The 21,778-nt window shown below is 54.1% G+C and overlaps 6 protein-coding genes and 1 non-coding gene across 7 annotated transcripts; 5 read left to right on the top strand and 2 right to left on the bottom strand.

The window, feature by feature from the left end:
- Positions 1-1,032: 1,032 nt before the first annotated feature.
- Positions 1,033-2,158, top strand: ColSpa_09651 (chitin synthase export chaperone; the record flags this gene model as incomplete). The annotated part of the gene is made up of 5 exons (XM_049275863.1): positions 1,033-1,062; positions 1,120-1,155; positions 1,224-1,405; positions 1,465-1,558; positions 1,613-2,158. 5 exons carry the CDS (start codon positions 1,033-1,035, stop codon positions 2,156-2,158), a joined length of 888 nt encoding a protein of 295 aa, XP_049131820.1.
- Positions 2,159-4,017: 1,859 nt separating this feature from the next.
- Positions 4,018-4,840, bottom strand: ColSpa_09652 (cytochrome b561; the record flags this gene model as incomplete). The annotated part of the gene is made up of 2 exons (XM_049275864.1): positions 4,018-4,622; positions 4,693-4,840. The coding sequence occupies 2 exons, from the start codon at positions 4,838-4,840 to the stop codon at positions 4,018-4,020; spliced, it is 753 nt and encodes a 250-aa protein (XP_049131821.1).
- A 1,940-nt stretch (positions 4,841-6,780) lies between these two features.
- ColSpa_09653 (allantoicase) lies at positions 6,781-7,910 on the top strand (the record flags this gene model as incomplete). Its single annotated transcript, XM_049275865.1, has 2 exons — positions 6,781-6,874; positions 6,940-7,910. The coding sequence occupies 2 exons, from the start codon at positions 6,781-6,783 to the stop codon at positions 7,908-7,910; spliced, it is 1,065 nt and encodes a 354-aa protein (XP_049131822.1).
- Positions 7,911-8,824: 914 nt separating this feature from the next.
- Positions 8,825-11,429, top strand: ColSpa_09654 (dilute domain-containing protein; the record flags this gene model as incomplete). Its single annotated transcript, XM_049275866.1, has 4 exons — positions 8,825-8,966; positions 9,052-9,428; positions 9,482-9,880; positions 9,933-11,429. 4 exons carry the CDS (start codon positions 8,825-8,827, stop codon positions 11,427-11,429), a joined length of 2,415 nt encoding a protein of 804 aa, XP_049131823.1.
- Positions 11,430-14,471: 3,042 nt separating this feature from the next.
- On the top strand, positions 14,472-14,749 carry ColSpa_09655 (uncharacterized protein; the record flags this gene model as incomplete). Its single annotated transcript, XM_049275867.1, has 2 exons — positions 14,472-14,562; positions 14,592-14,749. 2 exons carry the CDS (start codon positions 14,472-14,474, stop codon positions 14,747-14,749), a joined length of 249 nt encoding a protein of 82 aa, XP_049131824.1.
- A 1,120-nt stretch (positions 14,750-15,869) lies between these two features.
- On the top strand, positions 15,870-18,786 carry ColSpa_09656 (TBC domain-containing protein C4G8.04; the record flags this gene model as incomplete). The annotated part of the gene is made up of 3 exons (XM_049275868.1): positions 15,870-17,233; positions 17,300-18,383; positions 18,436-18,786. 3 exons carry the CDS (start codon positions 15,870-15,872, stop codon positions 18,784-18,786), a joined length of 2,799 nt encoding a protein of 932 aa, XP_049131825.1.
- Positions 18,787-20,315: 1,529 nt separating this feature from the next.
- Positions 20,316-20,431, bottom strand: ColSpa_rRNA_036. The gene has a single exon (XR_007414267.1). It is a non-coding gene; the product is annotated as a 5S ribosomal RNA (ribosomal RNA).
- Between the last annotated feature and the right edge of the window lie 1,347 nt (positions 20,432-21,778).

Below are 21,778 nucleotides of genomic sequence, written 5' to 3' on the forward strand. Positions count from 1 at the left end.
TACCTTGGCAATGTACTCCCAGTACGTATCGCTCATCACCTTGACGTGCTTGCCGTCTACGCTGCTCCCCCCCACCGTCTTTTCCTTCCAAGGCAAAGCTGTGAAGCGAGGAGGTGTGGCAGGTGTGGCATGGATGATGGCCCTCGAAAAGTACCTCCAGTACCTTGTTCCTGCCTTAGCATTCTCATCCTGATCCTAATCGTCTCCTCTCGTCTCCTCCCTCCTCCTCGGCGCTATTACTGGAAGAGAACGGCACAAAACCTCTAATGGACTAAAGGCCTCCACTCCCTACCAGCTTGACTTATATTGTCCCACCGCCCACTGCCTCCAGCATCCCTTGCGCCTTTTCCGTCAAATCGCGCCTGCTCAAACAGCTGCTGCACCCGCAACCTGCAACTGCAACTAATCTGCGCCTGCACCTGCTGCCCACTGTCGTCCCCGTCCCCGAGAAGCAGTCACGACCTCGTTTCTTTATCCATCACAAGTCGCAGTCGCACCGTTTTCCAGTTGCGCATTCATCCGCGACGACTGCAGCGACAGCCCAGAACCAGCTAGGACGACACCGAGGGGGAGCGCTTGTTGAAAAAGAAGACGAACAGCTGCCTCATACTTGCCCGAGAGGAAAGTTGCATCGCGACGGGGGGGACAAATCAATACGAGGCTTCGAAACGAGGACCCGCCCGCACCCTTTCGACCAGCCACCCGACAACACCACTGTATTATTACTCCCATCAACATCACCACCTTGCCTTGCAGGCACCTGTCAACCCGCCCGACGAACGAGCGAGGAGGATTTGGATCGTAATCATCGGCCCTCTGCTGCGTCTGTTTTGCAACCTCGCCATTACATGTTCAGATTTACGACTCGGCCCTAATACTAGTTGCGCCCCCTCGAACTCCCCGTCGTTAACGAGACATCCAAGCCATTGCCCTTCGCTGCGACACGGATTGGGTTGACAAAGTTGAGTTGAAAGGAAAAGAAACTCGACAGTTGGCACTTAGCCATTAGTCCCATCGCAAACGTCCGCCACAATGGGGTCAACACAATTCGGCAACTTCTTTGTAAGCCATGCCCACCATATCGATCCACGCGTCCCATCATGCTGATCGCTTCCACAGAACTTCTGCCGAGACTCGACGCTACCGGTCTGCAATGTACGTCCAACCCGTATATCAAGATGCTGAAAGCCTTTCGTAACTGGTACTGACTAGCCTGGTCTCAGGTGCTCTCCGACAGCCACAGTCAATCAGGGCCATGGGGAGGCTGTGAGTTGACGGGAATCTCCCTTAGCGGAGGTCGCAAGCTGGGAAATCTTGGCTCCATCCTCATTGCTGCCTTTGCTATCATCGCATCCATCTACCTCTTGCTGCGGTCAGAGCGCAAGAAGGCTGCAGTAGGTCGAAGGTAAGCGTGTGACGTCGCTCAAGTATTGCGCTCGGGCGACATGCTAAACTGTTACGCAGGGAGATGCAACTGTTCCTTGTCAGCTTCATCATTATCGAAATATGCGAAATCTTTACTGTCGGAGACTTCCCGCTGGCAGAAAACGTTCGCATTGTTAGTCCCCGCCATTACGCGCCTTCGAAAAGGACCAAACTGACCGATGCCTAGGCCTTCACTGGAATCCACATCGGCATGATTATTGCGTCCACATGGATTCTGATGCTCAATGCCATCGTGGGGTACCAGATTGTCGATGACGGAACACCGCTGTCCATGGGCTTGATCATTGCCTCTGCAGCCATTCTCCTAGGTGGCACGCTCTACATTACCCTCGACACCGGTTTCCAATGGACCAACTACTGGAACTCGTCGTACCAGCCGCCAAACCGCCACATCGCTCTTTATGTCTTGTATCAGCTGGCGCCCTTGATCTTCCTCGTCGCCTTCTTCGTCCTCGAGGCCATCCTGGTCATCCGTGTGCTGGGTGAAATGCGACCGATGCTCTATCTCACCGCTGCTCTGCTCCTCTTTGCCATTGGACAAATCTTTAACTACGTTGTGAGCTCTCACATCTGCAACGGAACCAACGGCGCAGTCGACGGCGCCCTCTTCGAGACTTTTTTTACACTACTCGCGGTTGTCGCTGTATGGGTGTTTTGGTCAAGCATCACCGAGGACGATTGGCCCATGCCTGTCGGAAACAACTTCCCCTAGAGCGAAAGTCATCTTTCCGAGAAAAGCAACGGAGGCAAGGGACTCCTCAAGCCGTACAAAACCAGATTCATCGAGCACTTTGATGACGAGGATGAGCCTGAGCCTGCGGTGTGCTGTTGCTGTTGTTAAACTAATGATATCGGAGTGGTTGCAAAGCCATACCCTTGACGCTTCTCGCCACGGGTTAGCTTGCCTGGAGGCCTTGAGGCTCTGAACAACATCGGCAGTGCTTAAATACAGCACTGGAAGAAGCTGGGTCCGGACTGTATCGAAACCTTGCCCCGCTACGAACAGATACTATGCAAAAGACCGAGCCATTTGCGCTGGGCCTACGATGAAACGCAACACAGGAACACGCCATAGTCGGGAGGGGGAAAGACACCCGAGGCTCGTGTTGCAAACAATTCAATTTTCTTTACACTCTTTCGCCGACCAACGGCCTGCGAAGAGGCCGAACGATAGGAACGAACATTCGATGCCGAGGGATGAGACACGCATGGTGGTTTTTTATAATTTCGATTTTCCGACAACGGAGTTGGGAATGACTATGAAGCAGACAACTGCATCGTCCGTGTGATGCAGCAAAGAGATGAGAACAGGCCTTTTAGGCATACTTATGAGGTTTAGGAGAGTATTGTTTTGGTCTAGTGCCGATGCACAAGACGATGAATGGGTGGATGAGACATCTGTTTAAACCTGTATAGCGTGTGGACTTTGATATTCAAACGTAGTAGCGGATAGTATACCCCGGTGGCGCGACTAATGTACATGAAGGTCGAATAATAGAATTGGCACATACTTGGTCTACTAGATTTACTGGCACTCCTCCTCGCGATGTATGTCTGAATGTAGAGAGGCTCAGTTGTTGCTGGGTTCCTTAAGCGGTTCTGACATCGTACTGAGTCTTGATTCTCCTCCAGGCTGATCTTCAGCGCTGGCAACACTTTGCCTGTCTTTTCGATAACTGCTACACAAGAACTACACAGGGGATCTTGGGAAAACGGACGAGACCAAGAGCTTAGCTACATCGCGATGCTTTGTCCGCAGTGTTTGTGTCCGGCATTTGTAGTTGTAGGCTCTTGGTCTATTGGAAGTAAAAGGAGACGAGTTCAATTCAGACGTGGTTCCGTCATCCAGATTCGGGATTGTAGGTGTACACCTACAAGACTTCGACGACATTCACCGTCTTGTCCAGTTGCCCTCCAATACGCCGACCCTGGGGCACCGAGGAATAATTTGATCAGCGCAATGTAAACAAATAAAAACACGAAGCCCATAAAAAGAAAGACAAGAAGGGAAAAGGCTGAAATCATTGACATGATTGCTGCTGGACTTGATTCAATAATATTCTGAAGCGACTTCATGATGTTCAAGATGACCAGGTATGATCCCCTTTCTGATTACGCTAGTGAGGCAGGAATCTGCATCCAGTACACTTAGAAACAAAGCTGGTTCGGACCTAGATAACTAAAATATATAAAAATGCGTAAACTCGTAATTGCCAAAATCAAAGCATGTGCAAAGGGGATCTAGGCCAGCCTTGTAAGCTGTCAAAGAGAAAGAATTATGACCATCGAGCCAACAACGCACAACAGCGACACCCCATGCAAAGATATTCCAGCTTGGCGGGTCTCGATAAGTAAGAAGCAGTGATAAATAGCAGTGCTCATGCAGTTTTCTCTTCGTCTCTCTCTCTCTCTCTCTCTCTCTCTCTCTCTCTCTCTCTCTCTCTCTCTCTCTCTCTCTCTCTCTCTCTCTCTCTCTCTCTCTCTGTTTGCACAAACTCGCTGAACCTTGACAAATCTGCATCTTAATCGGTATCCACAGCGCAGCTTCCAGCGATCTACTTGTCATAACGATTAAGAAGAGAAGCCAAGCTTCTGCTTCTGCACCCGCGGGACAATGCCGACGAGGATCAGGAGGGCGGTGACAACGACAGCCCACAGCTTCAGCTTAAGCACGTTCTCGTTAAATGGCGTCTCGACGGCTGTCGCCACGGTCACCAGCAGGAGGACCAGGACGACGTAGCCGCTCCAGCGGTGGTATTTCCAGATAGACTTGGCCTTGTCCTCGCCGCCGTAGAGCTTCGGGGTGGCCCACATGGTGAAGCCGACGATGTACTGCAGCAGCAAGATAACGGAGACGATGACGCCGAGGTAGCCGTGAACGGAGTGGAAGTGGGAGCCAGGGCCCTGGCGGAATTTATTGTACTCGATGATGGTGATGCCGGCGACGAGGAAGAGGAAGGCGAGCAGGTTAAGGACAGCGTGGATACGCTGGCCGACGCGTTTCTGGTCGGAGGTGTGCGTTGGCTGCAGAGAGAGGATGGATTGGGTGAGGGTGAAGATGGCGAGGCTCTGGGCAAGCGGGTGGCCCGAGAAAAGTATCACATCCTTGGTGAGGACGGCGGCCCAGATCATGGCGACGAAGATGACAGCGCCAAACTGGGCGATGATGCCGGTGCCTGAAAGGGGTCGGAATTAGTTACAGCAAAGAACAAGGGGAGAGGGTAGGACAGTCGCTAGGGGGCGTACCGAGGACGAGATTCCTGGCGATGAATTGGCCCGGTGGTTGTTGGGCATCGCCGGGTCGGCCAAGCAGAGGCTCCAGCTCATTCTGGCCGCTGTCTCGTTCTCGGTCTTGGGAGACAGGGGGTTCGGGGAGACCTGTCGCCGAAGACATTGTCTCGATGGTTGTCTAGGGTGTTTCTGTTTGGGAGGAATATGCGACGGTTCGCGATGTCGTTATTTGAAAGAATTGAAGTTGAACGGTGTTTGTGTGTCTCGGCGCCAGTCAAGACAAGAGCAAGGAGGGTTACGCAGAGCGTCGTTGCAGTTTATGTTTCTGCTGTGGGCAATGTCTGCCAGGTTTGGAAGGAGGGAGAAGGATAAGGATAGGACGGCGCCCGGGTGGTCGGTGGGCATCAGAGGTCATCGATGGCGGCATCGATGACGGAGAGCTCGTCTCGAGCTGCGGCCTATCGGAGGCCGTGTATTTCTGATTGAGTAGCGGCAGCAGCGGTGGGGGGGAAACATCGCAGGGAACGGTGCACTAATATGTAGAGCGATGGTGGGGTAGAGGTCGCTGGAGATTTGGGGTGGGAGCATACGCTAAGCTACCTACCCCTGACACCTTGAAGGCTACTAGGTAGGTGAAGGAGATCTGGCCCACACCTTCACAGTCGCCCACTCAACCCTCACCACATCTCATCTCCCATCTCATGCGATGAGACGCCCATCCTCAAGCTTTCCCCCAGAGTCCGGGCAGATACGCATTGCGGTGGCGTCTTTGGTCGTCTATGCACTTCCGCATGGCGGCGCTCGGCTTCTGTCTAGCAACTGTTGCACATCTAAACGTTATGAGACCAGACAAGACAGAGGCCAATGAGCCGAGAGCGATGAAAAAGATAACGGCGTTCGAAACGCATTTAGCATTTGACAGTTGACATCTGACACTCGTCGAACTCCGGCCGGATTTCCATCGTCAGCGCCTGCTAGCATATTGGCCCAGGCATTGAAACTTACGGCGATAACGCCGTACCAATCAATGTGCGTGTCATCCATCTTGCGTGAGGACAACACAAGGATGAGATCTCTACCCATTAGATCAAACAATGGGAACTTAGGCTGTGCTGCAGTCTGGATCTATTGCAGCTTACGTTATGGATTGAAACTTCTGCATTGCTCGCAAAGGCATTCATTGGTATTGATTTTCTCATCGCCATAACCGCGATACACAATGTCCCATGATAGCATCTTGCTGCCAGCCGATGCACAGTAAGCAGCATTCTGCCCTTGGGACGAAAGCAAATATCCGATGCGAATTCTTATCAGATCGACACCATTACAGGATCATGGATGTCTTTATGAAATGTGACTTTGATGCCGCAGGCTGCCCGCAAAGTTTTGTAATCAGCTTGTCAATCGAGACCCGGAAAGCACCATCCACGGGAGTCGGCCTAAGCCCGGCATCGCAAGAAAGCGCTAAACGTATAGCAATCGAGACAGACGGTACGGAATATTTTCCGAATGGCGATCTTCGAAGAGCCTTCAGTCCGGCCTTGGCTCACGTCCTCGAACCCCCAAAATTCTCGGTGTCAGCTCTCCCAAGACCGCCCCCGCCGACCCGAACAGTCTACAGCGGGGACAACGCGCACTGGCATCGGTTGGAGATGCGGGGAAGAGAGCAGTGGAAGCCCAGCGACTCCGTTACGCAACTGGGGCTTGCAACAGCAGCAGATTGGTCCGCCGCATGGCTGTTAGCTAATTCACTCAAATCAGGCGCCTTTGCTTATCGCGGACGGCGGCGCGCTTCTGGCCGCCGGCCGCAACTCCAATTCCTTGATGCGGCCGTCAGCTGTGGCCGCCCGACGTCGGAACTGGCCGCTCGGCGCGCCCCCCTTTGACGAGCCGCGGGTGGCAGGCCATGACTCTCCTCGTCTTTTCCTTCTCCTCATCGGAAGATGTTCGCAACTCATCCAATTTCTTCTCAACTCTGCAAAAACCCCGACGCTTTGGCTTGACTCCAAAACATCTCCATAGGCCTTGTCTTGGTGAAGCTGCTGTCTCATCACTGCTTTGCCCCTCACCAACCCCTCCATACCCCGCCATCCAACCTTCATCATGGCCAGCGAACAGGAATACACGCTGGAGCAGGTCAAGAACACTAGGATCGCATCCGATGACATTGACAAAACATTCCGCTCAAGCAGCATTGGTGAGCAATCCAGCCATCTTACCGTCCAGACAATAATACATATGAATGATTACTGACACGATCAGACTTGATCTCTGCTGCCCTGGGTGGAAAGATCCTTGCCTTTTCAGATGAGTGGTTCGCCGAGGCCGCCAACTTGTTGACACCCACCCCTCCCATCAGACAACCAGGCAAGATGGTCTACACCGGTGCCTGGTATGACGGCTGGGAGACGAGACGCCACAATACTGAGCCCTTTGACTGGGTCATTGTCCGTCTTGGTGTTGCCTCTGGAACCGTCGAGGGTGTGGAGGTCGACACGGCCTTTTTCTCTGGTAACCACGCCCCCTCAATCTCAGTCGAGGGCTGCTTTAACCTCAACGACGACGAGGTCATCTCGTGGAAGGGCGGCCGGGGCCAGTGGGAGACCATCCTTGGCAACGAGGAGTGCGGCCCCTCGCAGCGCTTTGGGTGGAAGCTGGCGGAGCCCAAGCAGAAGCAGTATACCCACGTTCGTCTCAATATGTACCCCGACGGTGGCATTGCGAGGTTCCGTCTGTTTGGCCACGCCGTGCCCGTCTTTCCCGACGACAAAGAGGCCATCTTCGACCTGGCCGCGGCGCAGAATGGTGGTGTCGCCATCTCATGTAGCGACCAGCACTTTGGCACCAAGGACAACCTTCTACTGCCGGGCCGCGGCAAGGATATGGGCGACGGCTGGGAGACGGCGAGATCGAGGACCAAGGGCCACGTCGACTGGACGGTTGTTCGCCTTGGGGCCCCGGGTTACGTGCAGAACATAGTCGTCGATACGGCGCACTTTCGCGGCAACTTCCCGCAAAAGGTTAAAGTTGACGCCCTTTCCTGGGTTGAAAGCGGCGAGCCCGGGGCGGACGCAGCCGGCTGGACGGAGATCGTAGCTCCGAGCAAGTGCGGCCCGGACCAGGAGCACGATTTCCCGAGCGCTCTCAGGGACAAGGCCGTGACACACGTTAAGATCACCATTATTCCAGATGGAGGAGTCAAGAGACTGCGTGTCTTCGGAAAGAGAGCCTAGTCTTTGTTTGAGATGCCCTAGTGTTCAGTGTTTACTGTACGATAAAGCTGTCTTATAAGCATGGAATAGGGTGGGTTTGCAATCGGAGAGGACACGATGGAAATGAAGTAAATGAAGCATTAAAAATAAAACAAAACAAAATAAAAGCCCCTTCTCAATGTAGAAAAGACACACCTGCATGTCTACCAGGGTCTGCCATGCTGCAAGAGGTCCATGGGTGCTTGAAACTGTTGTATCTTTGCCGTAAGAGCCGGACGAAGAGCTCACTTTCTTCAACGGACTTATGTTTCCTTTAGATGCTTCAAAAATCTTCCTCAAGGGATAAAATGACAAAACATACCAAGTTAATATTACGCAGGAAAATGCACATGGGGACCGGTGCTTCTGCTCAGGTACCCGTGTGGTAGAATTAATTCCGTTAAGGTAGGGGAAGCTTAGTGGAGCGTCTCATTGCTGAAGGACATGCACGGTCCACAAGATTCCAAGGCTACTCGCACACTGACGACGTTCCTTCAGCACCTCGCCGCAATCAATTAGTGACATCAACAAGCCGATCGCTCTTCGTTCATTTACCTAAACTACCTAGGCTCCCCGCTGGTGTTTGGCGTGGACCGCTGCGGGACTCGGGCACCGAGAGTCCTTGCTTTACCTTTACTGGACAGCACACACGCACACACAACCACTCTATGCCTCGACATCACACGACATTAGCTGTGCCGAGACTTTTTCGATCCGGAGCCTACGACACACGCACACAGAGCTCTCGACCATAATCTCGTCGCAGCAGCAACTCGCCACGAAACTTTCCGTGCGCCATCTGCAACAGATATCCTTCCCGCATCTCGCATCGCATAGAACGATACCCCCGTCCCGACTCATGCCTACTGGGCCTCCTGGTTGCCCCTCCTCCCACCATGGACTTCGAGGACGCTAATGGTGGTTTCGGCGACAAGAAGTCACGACCACTGCCCGATGACTTGCCCAAGTCTCTCGACGATCGCAGTCGTCGCCCCGTCGAGCTAGTCCCTGAGACGGAAATGTACGATGGCTGGCAAGGTACGTTCCTCATATCCTTTCCAATCCATGCCTTGTGCCCACGAAGGGGGAACCGCGGACTGACGACAGCCAACCCTTTGCGCAGGACAATCACAGTTCCTAACCACGCCCGTCCTTGCAAAGCCACTCAATTTTGGCGACCTAAGCCTAGACGACCGCACCTACGATGAGGACATCACAACAGGTCCCAAGAATAGCGACGCGCGCCTCATGGAGATGATTGCCGCCCAAGCCGCCCACCGAGTCGGTCCGGGCTTCGACGACGAGGAGACCATACTGGCAGACGAGAAGCTGTCTGAGAACGAGAAGAAAGACCTGTTGCAAAGGGCGTTGAACATGGCTGCTAGCAACGGCGATGTCGAGAGAGTCACCAACATTGTCGGCGGCAAGGCCAAGGCCTATGTCGACATCAATGCGCCGGACGAAGACGGAACACCGCCCTTAATTTATGCGAGTTGCTTTGTGAGTTGAGGCATAACGCAGAGCTTGGGGACAAGTCGCTGACCTCGGATCAGGGCCATGAGGGCGTGGTGCAGGCTCTCATCGATGCCGGTGCAGACGTCGACAAGCAAGACCGAAACCAGTGGAGCGCCCTTATGTGGGCGATGACGAATAGGCATAAGAGCATCGCCAAGGCTCTCCTCGATAACGGTGCTTCGGCTGAGCAAAAGACCTCGTCCGGTCGCACCGCCTTCGACTTCGTGCCGCCAGACAGCGACATGTCCTTCTATCTACACGACAGCGGTTACAACATTGGCAATGCGGGGACAGACGACTTTTACAACCCCGGGTTCTCACAGGATCGATTCGAGGAGGAGATGGCCGAGAACGAGCTGCGGAGACGAATGATGATGGACAGCGCCCGGGATCTTGAGGTTGATCTAGGCAACGTCGGCATGGACGACCAGCCAGAGGTATGCCCTGGGCAAACGTTTCATTTGATACTCTGTATGCTGACGCAAGCAGAACTCCGACGAGCTTGAAGAAGAGCAGCCTGAGTTCGACTGGACCCGATGTCTCCACGATCAAATGTTTGTATTCCAGGAGCACGAGCTCGACCGCATTCTCGACATCATCATTACCAATATGACCCCTCAACGATCGCCGGCACAAAAACCCGTACCCGCGAACATGATATTCCTCAGCGCAAGATACGCGCATTACCACTCCAGCCCCGATCTGCTGGCCAAACTCATGATATCGGCCATGGACAAGATTAACGATGTTGTGGAGCACTACCAGTGGGACATGACGATTCTGGCCTTTTGGATATCGAACGCCACCCTACTGCTGCACTATCTAAAGAAAGACGCCGGGCTAGTAGAGGCCACAGTCGAGTTCCAGGCCCAACTGTCCGAGCTCATCAACGAGATCTTCATTCTCATCGTCCGAGACGCTGAGAGACGCTTAGACAAGGTGCTCGATGCAGCGATGCTGGACCACGAGACGATACCTGGGTTCGAAGACATCGCATTCCAGAACGAGTGGAGGATATTCAAACGAAAGGCGCAGGTCAAAGAAGAACCCCTGGAGAAGCGCTTCCGGCCCCCGTCCCCGAAACAACGGGCGAAGCCTGCGCCGCGCAACGTTACCTCCCTACTGTCGTCCACCTTGTTCGTTCTTGACCTTTATGATATCCACTCAGTAATTACGGCGCAAATCATCTCTCAATTACTGTACTGGCTCGGCGCAGAGCTCTTCAACCGCATCATGTCCAACCGCAAGTACCTTGCACGGACAAAAGCTATGCAGATTCGCATGAACGTCTCGACGTTGGAGGACTGGGCTAGGACCAATAACCGCCAGCCGGAGCACTACGAGGGAGGCGAGACAAAGTCGTCGGGTGAGACGACGGTAGACGCTGCCAGGCGACACCTGGCTCCCGTCATCCAACTGCTGCAGTGGCTTCAGTGCTTCTCGTCACTCGGCGCCGACGACCTTGAAGCCCTCGTCGGTACCCTGCAACAACTAAAGAGGCTGAGCCCGCAGCAGCTCATCCACGCAGCATCACACTACAGGCCCGAGGTTGGCGAAAAGGGGTTACCTAAGAGCGCCCTTAAGTACTTGAACGCGATCCAGGCGGAACATGTGCGTAGGAAAGAGGACCGCAAGAGCAGCGCGCCGTCGACGCCTGTCAAGGGGAAGCCCACGAACGGGGGCATCATGGATACGCCTGGGAGCCAGGCGGCGACACAAACACCTGGCGGCAACGAGAGCGAGGAGGAGGAAGACGACGCGCCAGCAAACCTGCTACTGGATCCGGCGCTGATGCTGCCCTTCACGCTGCCATCTGTCACGGATATGCTGGTTTCGTACGGAGCCGGCTTCGGGGGGGTCAACAGAGAGAGAGCACGCAAGTACATTCCCACGGTGCCACCCGAGTTCCTGTCCAAGCTCGAGGCCAGCGGCGCACGGAAGGGACCAATGTTTAGCGAGAAGGATTGGGAGAACGAAGAGGTCTAACGGAAATTTTCTCAGTGTGGGCGGTCTTTGGGTTATGGGCTCCAGTGTTTGTACGTAGAGGTTGCTCACTGCGTTTGGCGTGCCAAGCGCACAAGACCAGCAGAGAAGTGAAGAGAAAGCATGAGTCGTGAAGTCCATACGGGGGCGTGGAAGCGATGTAACCCAATAAGCATAGCGATTGATTCGACGGGAAGTGTCCAGAAAGGGCGAATAGCACGGGTGCAAGGAGCAAACACACGGGAGGGGAAAGGCGTCGGAACGTTGCGACACCTCTCCAGATTGGGAGGCCTCGTAGACGAGCGCAATTCATGGTCTCATCAAAGGTCTCAATCACGGCCGGAAGATGCCGCATGAGGAAGCCAGCAATGAAGAGTCTTTGTATTAATTACACACTGTGCCGGACGGATAGAGCAGTAACAACGGCCAGGACTGGACTGGGCCAGAAGGCAAGAAGTGGAGGAAAGACTTGGGCTATGCCAAAGAAAGCAAATGTTTCATACGCCGAAGACTGGGCTCGCCGTTCACGATCATGGTTGACTCATTGGAATGTGGTGGCTCTGGGGCTCTGGCTCCCCGGTTTGCTCGCAACGGTCCCTTTTGGGGCGGAGGCGGGGGAGCGCAGAGGAGGTCTCTCTATCCCCCCCTCCCCCTTCTCTCTCCCTGTGTGTATGTGTGTTGTCTTGTTATCAATCCGAGTGGGTGGAAACAAGGCCACGTTGACGGAGCATGAGAGTCACAAACGCCGAGGTTGCGAGTCCCAATGTCTGTGGCCCACGCAGAGTCCGTTCTGTCTCTGCCCTATACTCCGTGTCTCTCACACATCTGACCCGTCGTGACTTGGAATGAGCAGTTGAGGGGAAAGACAGAACGGTAGAGTCAGTCTCAAGGCAGATATTCCGAGGCTGGTGGGACGACCCAGTGGCACGGATGGGGGGGATCATAGTGTGGAGAAGACCCTGAAGAGCGGTTCAGCCAAAGGAACCCAATACGGCTTTGGAAGTCGAAGGGGTCTTGACCAACAGAGCCGCCCAGCAGCAGTTGGGAACCGTCTTGAGTCCAGGACGGATGACCTGGCTCAACGTGCCACGTCAGATCTTTGTTCCTGGGCCGGTGGACCGCAATCGTATCTTTCTCGAGAGAAGCGGGCGGCCGTCGAGGATTGCAGCGCAAACGCCGCTAGTGCTTTTGGGCACGACAACGGCCAGTCGTTGCTGTTTCGCACAAGGCACGGGGGAATAACATGAATGTGGTGTTTTCGGGCCTGTTGCGCTTGGCTCTCACGCGATGGTCTGTCAGAATCGGTTATTGTGGCTCCGGGAGGGGAAATGGTCGCGCGTAGGTGTGCGATAGAGAAGGTTCATGCGGATTCGTTCGGCACTATTGGAAATACTCCCGAAAGATTCATCAAAGTGATTGCTTTTCTTCTCCCCAAATCGGAATGTTACTCGGCCGAGTCGATTCCGATGCTTCTCGCTTCCTTAGCCTCTCGCTTCAGCCGATCTCCCGGGAGCTGATGATACAGCGAGCTGCTGATCCAAGCGGACCTCAATCGTCAAGCAGGGTGCTGCTGTTGGTGAAGGGCCAAAGTTAGGATCAGTTTCTCGGAAAGATAGCGAGCGAGCAAGCAAGCATGTGCTTGCTGGTCTAAGTTTAAATTTTGGTGACATCGCCCTGTTTAGAAGGCGGATCAGCCGAGGTCTCATGCTGATTGAGTTTGCCTTGAACTTTGGGGCAGCACCCAAGACATCTCATCTCAATTGATGGACCAAACGGATGAGTTAGGAGACGAAGAGGCTAAGACACGGGGTATTCTAAATTGTCCTCACTGAGATGGACCAAGCCTGCTGATCAAGGGATGTCTTGATTCAGCTGCACCATGGAGCGATAATGCGCGGAGCGGCTTCGGGGCCTAAGAGCAAGGAAGATGGGGACGGGAAGACGGCTGTGAGATTCCGTGATGGAAGGTCGCCGAGGTGAAGATGATCCATGTCTGTCGCCCAATGAAGCGTGGCGACAACTGTGTAGTAGGTCGATATGCTCAGCGCCCCGGGCGCCGTGAAGTTAATAAAGAACAAATGTCGCAAACGAAGAAGGGAGGGGCCCCTGGTGTTTGTGTTTGTATTGGACGCTGTTTGTTAGAGGCCCATTCTTGTCCATGTCACATTTCTTTTTGTGAGTACGGGCGTAGGCCAATGGACTGGACATTGTTGACGGGCGATCTATGATGGCTACCACGCTAGGAGAAAGCTCAGACCCATCACTCTCTGAGAGAGACAGCTGGGATGAAGAGCCGCAACTTTGGCCCGGCCGGGGGAAAGGAGATATTGGAGGATCGAGAGATGGTATTGCTTCTTGTCCTCGAACATGTGTCATCGTAATCTCACGACCGACCAGCCGCCCGTGCAACCTTGTGAGATATGGGCATCTCAAGTACACTAAATGGTAGTAATGCAGGGCGTCGATGGACCAACCACCAACAGCAGGGATTGCGGTATCGTCGTCGGGACCCATCGATTTGGCGGTCATAAAGGCCTGGCGATGTCCGGCCCACCATGCAACAATGTGGGCTCAGGATTGAATGGCCCCGAATAGCGGTAACGGCTGCAGAGGTGGACGGAGAAAGAGGGAAAGGGAGAGCGCGCTCACCGACTTGATGGCATGCCATGTCGATGACTGAGGAGGTGACCCTTTTTTGGGTAGGGATGCATGGTTAGATGGCGGGAACTGGGGAATTACGGAGCCCCTAGGTGACATGGCCGCTGGCGCCTTGGACCAATGAACCCATCACGAAGCGTTCGTTGTGCTGCTTCACATGGGCCATCAACGATGTGGCTGGCTGTGGGTGGTCCCCCATCGTCGTTGCTTCTGTTGTCTGCTTACCTCCCTTGCCTCCCAGGCACTTGCACATAGGGGGGGGGGCTTCTGTGCCTGACTACATAGTACGACGGCAAAAGAGGCCAAGCTTTTGGTCTAACCTGGCGGTGATGGTGGTGGGAAGGTTCCGACGACAACACCCACTTGCCAACCTGAGAAAATGCACCCATGGACCCACACGGGCTGTCCCATGCCATTGCTCGGCCAATGGGACTGATGCGGGCCATGGATCTCCAGCCCGTCTGGGAGGCTGCCAAAGGTACGTGTTAGTGCGTAGCCACTCTGCAGGGCACGTACTCCACCCCCGACCGCCTTGTGGTGCCGGGCCACTGCCACCGCTTCCTGCCTTTGCGACGCGGCCCTGCTGGGCTGGGAAGAAGACCGCCAAACTCGTCACTCATGCCGCTTTTCTATCTTTTCCTGACGAATTTGGCAAGGTCGATTAGGGAACGGAGGTAAGAGAGAGAGAGAGAGAGAGGATACGCAGTGAGGGGCGCTTCGGGAAACATGTTGCGAAGAGAGAGAAAAGAAAGCAGGTTCAGCTTTCCAGTTCCTGCTCTGTGTCCGTACCCGTTGCCCTTTGCCTCCATCCCAGCTATTTGGCTTTGCATCTTGCGTCCTGACGCCCCCCAGAGTATCTCACACGCACACATCCTCTTCCAGCTCTCAAAGGGTTCCTCTATCTTTTCTTCTTGTGCCCCCGGTACTTGATATCAACTCTCCCCAGATTCCCTCTAGCACAATCACATTTCAACGCCGTCCTCCCCTTCGCACACACCCGGCCGTGTCTTGGTACTCTCTGCGGCTTTGTGCGTCCCGCCAACCCTCCAATCACCCAACGAATCTCTTCAACTCATCCACAAAAGGTATGCCATGTTACCACCTCCTCTTATACTCCCTGCTATCTTCCTTCCTTTCCTCTTCCGCCATGCATACTGTGAGGCAATCTCTCAACGTCTCTCTCTCCGCGGTCCTTCCAAGCCGTCAGCCCTTGTCTTGCTCTACTTGTTTACCCTACGCAAGCCCACCAGTCACTTATACCACCGCCACGCCCTCCTCGTCGGCATCACCTACTACTTATACAACCCTCAACCACCAATACACGACGTCGCAAACCAATCTTGCCTTACCTGACCTCGTCTAGTCTGCCAGAAGGACATCGCTCTTACCATCCAAAGCTTCTCGGGTCGCTTTCCGAATCGTCGTTACTCCCCTCAGGGTCTTAATCTTGGTCCCCTCCTCATCTGACTAGCGCCCGCCTGATCCCTTACGCCCTGGGATTGGCACACCTGAATCCGAAGCTCACGGCACTCGGCGCCCAACGGTGAGCCACTGAACTTCCACTTACACCATTACAACACTCGCCTTGGACGCCTGCGCCGTTCATTTTTGGACCTGCTGTGCTCCTACGGGCGTGCCACCCACCGCAGAGCAGCCCTCATTCCTACGTTGCGCCGGCGCCCTTGGGACTAGTCGATCTGCCCGCCATCAAGCACGGTCGGATCGACCCCAACTTGGCCATTCGTCTCCCTCCCGCCCCATTCGGAGCACCCTAAACACCGCGCTATGGCGCCACAAAAATTCGCCAGCATGCGCTTGAAGTCCCGGCCTACGCTCGTGCCTTTTAAGGACGATACTAGCCTCATCGCCCTCCGCTACGAGAAGACGGTCCAGGCAGAGCCTCCCATCCCTATTCTTACGCGAGCCCCCCCGAGATCTCTCTCCATCTCGACGGGTCGCACTTCTACTTCTGCATCTTCGTCGCTCCCGAGTCCCCCTTCCAGCCCAGTCGTCGTGGCTCCTCCCCCCGCTATCAATCAACACCCTGCATTCCGCTCCCGCGTAACTGCTGGCAACACGACCCTCAACGACTGGAAGAGGGATTCCGGACTTGCACCGACTGCATCGTCTTCGGCCACCATTGCTGAGGAGTGCGAGGACGAAGAGCACGCATACGAGAAGATCGCCGCCCTGGGGATCGACCCGGTGATCACGCAACCATTGGTATTGGAAGAGCCTGTGGCACCTTTTGTTTGCGAACTCGATTCCGTCTACTCCACCACCGCGTCGTCTTTCAGCAAACAACATCAATCCGGTCGATGCACGCCTTCAGCTGGTAACCAGTCCGCTACAATGGACCATCATCATGTCGCGCAGCTTGGAGTGTCTGAAAGAAAGGCGTCTGGCAGTGCAAGCAGCACATTCTCCATCAGCCTTCCCCTTGAGTGTCATGACGGAAGCTTAAGCGGCCTGTCTCCTACTCCAGCACCAGTGGCCCCCCACCCGCGGGGCTCTCTTACAGCCTCCGAGAACTCGCCTAATCTCTCCCCTGTCAATGTCCCCGACAACCTCGATCTCCTGAGCAAGGATGCCTTCGACTTCTCCCCCATTTCAATCTCTATCCCCACCGACAGCCTCCTCGACGATGATTTCCTGACGAGCTTGTCTTTCTCTAATCGAGGCAGTCTCATGTTCTGTGGCCGTCGTCCAATCCCCACACAAACCACCGACGGAACAATGACAATGGAAGACAAATCGCAAACGGACGAGGCCCGCGCGCCCGCGCACCATCTTGCTGAAGCCCCTGCAGCACCCGCCCCAACCCTCCACGTTGTGTACGAGGAGGAGCCCCGGAGTCCTGCCGCCACCACCACCACTGACGCCTGCGCCAACGACATGAGCGCAGCCGGGACGGCCACGACTGTAGCAACCACGGCAGAGGCGACCGCAGAGTCGGCGTCGCAAGTCACCGTGACAACCCCCAGCATTCGCGTCTTGTCCGCGGACGTGGAGATGGAATCTCAAAAGGTGAGATCGCTCTATGAATCCGGCGAAAGCCTCCGATGGGAAGACGGAGGCAGGCCGTCGGATGTTAGCGAGCGACTCGAGGCGACCGCTGAATGTCCGACGGAGGAGTCTGAGAACGATCCGTATGGTTTCCTTTTTTTCCTAGTTCAATCTCGCAGCTAGTGTGCTAACCCACGTCTCGTCTACAGCGTCGCCGAACTACAACCTCCTGCATCGGGTACGCCAAGGTCTGGAAGTTCCTACTCCCAAAGGCCCGAAACGCGCAGCGAGTATGAAGTGGCGGGCGGTCTGGAAGACTGGGAGGATCTCGAAGGACAAGACGTCGATCGATACGGCTTCATCAGCCCGCGCAAGCCTGAGCCAAGAGGCAGCACCTCGATGGAGCTCAAGTCAACACAGTACGCTCCTAGGAAGAAAACTGGCTTTTCGAAACGAGATGTCTTCGGACTGGGGGTGCCCTCCAGAGGACCCAGTAAGAAAGTGTCTGCCCGATCTCTCAACACCCAGAACTCAAAGGCATCTGTCGCATCTCGTCGGTCGGCTCGATCGGTAGTGAGGCAGGCGGGAAATCTGCTTCCTTACAACCAGGATCGGCGCTGGATGGACGATGCTGGAGGCATGCTTTCACTTTCTTTGGATGACGAGGAGAAGGTCGAGCAGATATCTGAAGCTATAAAGAAGAAGGAGTGGGAGAGGTCTGAGAAGTGGCGAAAAATGGCTAGGGTCGTCAAAAAGGGAAGAGACGGCGAAGGCATGGAGTTCGAGTTTGACGTCAAGAACCAGAAGCTCATTGATAGGACGTGGAAGGGCATCCCCGACCGATGGAGAGCCTCCGCTTGGTACTCGTTCATGGCAACCCACGCCAGGACCCACAAGAACTCACCGTCAGAGGACTCAGTCATCACAGACTTCCATCGCCTTCAGTGCAGGGGATCGCCAGATGACGTGCAGATTGATCTGGACGTGCCTCGCACCATCAGTAGGCACGTCATGTTCCGCAAGCGCTATAAGGGCGGTCAACGCCTGCTGTTTCGGGTTTTACACGCGCTGTCGCTCTACTTTCCAAACACTGGCTACGTTCAGGGCATGGCCTCTTTGGCCGCAACACTGCTTTGCTATTTTGACGAGGAGAAATGCTTTGTGATGCTCGTCCGCATGTGGCAGTTGCGAGGACTCGAGAAGCTCTACAGCCCCGGCTTTGATGGACTGATGGCGGCTCTGGACGATCTGCAGACCAAATGGTTGGACGGCAAGGACGTCGCAAAGAAGTTGGTAAGGCACAATTCTTCCTTCTCGGCCATGATGTCGTACTGACCTTTCCTAGACCGAGCTATGTATCGACCCTACAGCCTATGGCACGCGGTGGTACTTGACGCTTTTCAACCTCTCCATCCCCTTCGCCGCCCAGCTCCGCGTCTGGGACGTCTTTCTGCTCCTTGGGGAGAACCCCTCGGACTCCCCCAAGGCGCCCGATTCTCCAACCACCATGAACGGCATCGACATTCTACATGCCACTAGCTCGGCTCTGATACACGCGCTGCGCGAAGTTCTCCTCGACTCGGACTTTGAGAACGCCATGAAGGCTTTAACATCTTGGATCCCGGTTAAAGACGAGGACATGTTGATGAAGGTGACCCGGGCAGAGTGGAAAACCCGACAAAAGAAGAGGTCCTAGAAAGTCCTGCTTCCTGGGGCCGCTTGAAGGGTGACCGTGCTGTTCCCGCAATTTCTTTTGTTTCGATTCCAGCTTTATGGACATGCGTGCGAGGCGTTGATGGAGTTGGTCGCGTTGATCTTGACGCAGGTAGTCGACCAATACCCTGGGATTAATTACAGTTTTGGGCTTTTCAGACGAGGAGTGGTTTTCTTGTGTACCTTGAGACGACCGAGATACTGTCGCTTGTGGGTTCTACTGGCGGAAAGCGATTGAAGTGGAGTTGGCTCACAACACGACTTTTCATATACCCTTTATACAATGATAATAGCCGGGGAGTATTCACCTAAAGCGTGGATACCAATGTATAATGTATTATTCGAGCAAACTTACTGCTACATTTCTACATCATTTGTGGTTCTCCGCGTGTTGACGGAAGTGAGTTCTCTATGTTGAGATTGTTCAACTATGTAGCGAACTACTTGCGAGATCAGACAAGCCCGCAATACTCCTGTCATAGCAAGTGTGACAAGGCAGGCTCGAAAACATAGGGCAACTGGTTCTGCCTGTTATTTTGGTATATCGAGCAGCGCCAAATCTAGACACTGGTTGTGTATGCCCCCAGGCGCGGCATGACTGTTCAGACTCGATGTTAAACTGTGACTGCAATGTGCTGCATAAGTTCTCAGAGTTGGGAATGCCATGAGGACTAAACAGTTGCTAGATAACCCGTTTACTAGCAATATCTTACCGTTGGTCCTTGTCTGTACAGATCTCGTGGCGACTAGCAATCGTACCGAAGCTTGGGTGCCCTGCCTGTGGGGGCTCAATTGAAGTCAAAACAAAAGTACGTGGGACGTTCCCGGCTACTTGTTTCCGTGGTCTACAACCGGACTATGTTGGAGCGCCTCCAAAACAGCTGACAACGCCGTGACCATCCCGCCAGAGGCTTTCAGAATGTCGAATAGGCTCTGTAAAAGGACGGCATGGCCAGTTGACAGGCAGTCGAATGTCTGCAGCCGACATTCAACTTTGGTTTCCGATGTGCTGACTGGCTGCTCTAGGTATACTTTGCAGGGAGAATTATTCTGGTTTGACCATATGCTCAGCTTTCATAAAGGAAAAGGCCACAATGAGGAGCCGCGAGGGTGCTGGTGCTTTGGGTCACGGCAATCTAGTTTGACCTTCTGGACGGTTGGGATTCGCGTGGTTTACCTCTGTCATAGCTGGGAGATTTGGCCATGACCAAGTAAAGCTGGCAACGGACCAGCAGGGACGGGCGAGGGAGAGGGAGGTTTCTCATAACACCTTAGGCTCTGTACCTGTCTCTCGTCGTAGTCGGAAATGCGAAGCAAGCGTCTACCGAATAGTAGTCAGAGAGTAAACGCCAGTTCAGTTGATCACCAGTATAGAGTCTTCGGTGTCGGTGCTTATGGTGACATTCTATAATTGCTAATTCAAGAACAGTTTTAATAATCATTAGGTATTGGTATCCCAGTAGCGAAACTAAAGTATATTTATCTATCTGACGTTACTAAAAAGCACAAAAACATACAACACCAGGTATTCGCTGGTCGTCACCGACCCAACTACTAATCCGGCCCTCACTGGCTTATCTATGGGAGAGCGGACGGGATCCCGAGTTTTCCAGTGGGTATGGTCGTATGTGCTCGTTTCACAATGCCAAGTTGCCTATATACTTGGACTTTGAGAAGAAAACACTGAGCCAGGAATCTACTCATCATGGTAGCACTTGAGGTTATCTTCACTGCCTTGCCGTATCACATGCGTATTTTTCGGCTTGTTCTGCTCCTATAAAATAGACCTATCCGTATATTTACTGTTCGTCACAAGAGTGCTCGTGAACTCATGCAACTATGCAGCCAGTGGATCTAGGAACTAACGCGCCGTTCGAACACCCAGAACCCATTGAAACAGGAAACGCGCCCTCGGGTTTCCGGTTTAGCTACGATACACCGCGACTACTAGCTCGGCTCTTTTGATTTCCTATTGCCCCAGTGAACGAGACTTCTGTTACGACCTAGACCGAAGCCTTGCTGACAGGCACATGTTCGAATGCAATCCAAGGACCCCTGTCCTCACGAGGGCCAGGGGTGTTATCCGGACCCGGTGTTCGTCTGGACGTGCCCTATGGGCACCATGTAAGGCACCAATATAACCTCACCCCGTTCGCGACACAGCAGAGTCCGACAAGAAGCCGACCAGGCGACTAAGTTACTGAAAACGCGATTCTTGCCCCTCCTAGAAAGCAACTGTGATATCGTCAGATCGACGTTGCCAATTCCTAATCTCATCCGGATGCGTTCAGGTCCTCCCACCCCCCCGAAGTCCCTCAGTATCAACAAGCCCCAGTCACAGCTTACAGCCTCATACTGGGAACCGGGTGACTGCATCCCCGGGAGGCCTGGCTCGATTCTGATGGCAGCCAAGATCAGCGCCTATTTATTTTGACGACCGGTCTGAATGCATTAGCCATTGCTTGACTCATCGCAGGGCGACAAGACTTTTCCTTGTAGTGTTGGACAAACTGCTGCTTCATCAACTCTGGAAGCCCCACAACGACAAGACCTGGCCGCTGATGTTGAAATCATTGTTTTACTCTACGTGAACCAGCTTCACATGGCCGAATTGGGTAAACCTCGCGCCTCCGTTCAATGACGGCAGGGAGGCTTCTGGGGCCGTGTCCACTAGTCCCACGGTTATATCCATGCCACGTAGGCTCTACAGTCAATTGCGGGAACCGCAACGTGTGAATGAGCTACTGGGCTCGTCATGTTCACGCTGGCGCCGAAGCTGACCTCTGACTTGCAAGGTGAAAACGCCTCGGCGAGAGTCCTGGCTTACGGGTATTAACGATGCTTTTGGCCATGTACATTTCATCGAAGTCGGGATATCGCCGTGAGCAAGACCTTCAAAGTTTGCACTAGGGCTTACACGATGACACAACAATGTTGAAGAATTGCAATGTGCCGACGAAGGAAGAAGCTGGGTC

Source organism: Colletotrichum spaethianum (genome assembly GCF_022836535.1).
Source record: "Colletotrichum spaethianum MAFF 239500 DNA, contig29, whole genome shotgun sequence".
NCBI classification, from domain to species: Eukaryota; Fungi; Ascomycota; class Sordariomycetes; order Glomerellales; family Glomerellaceae; genus Colletotrichum; species Colletotrichum spaethianum.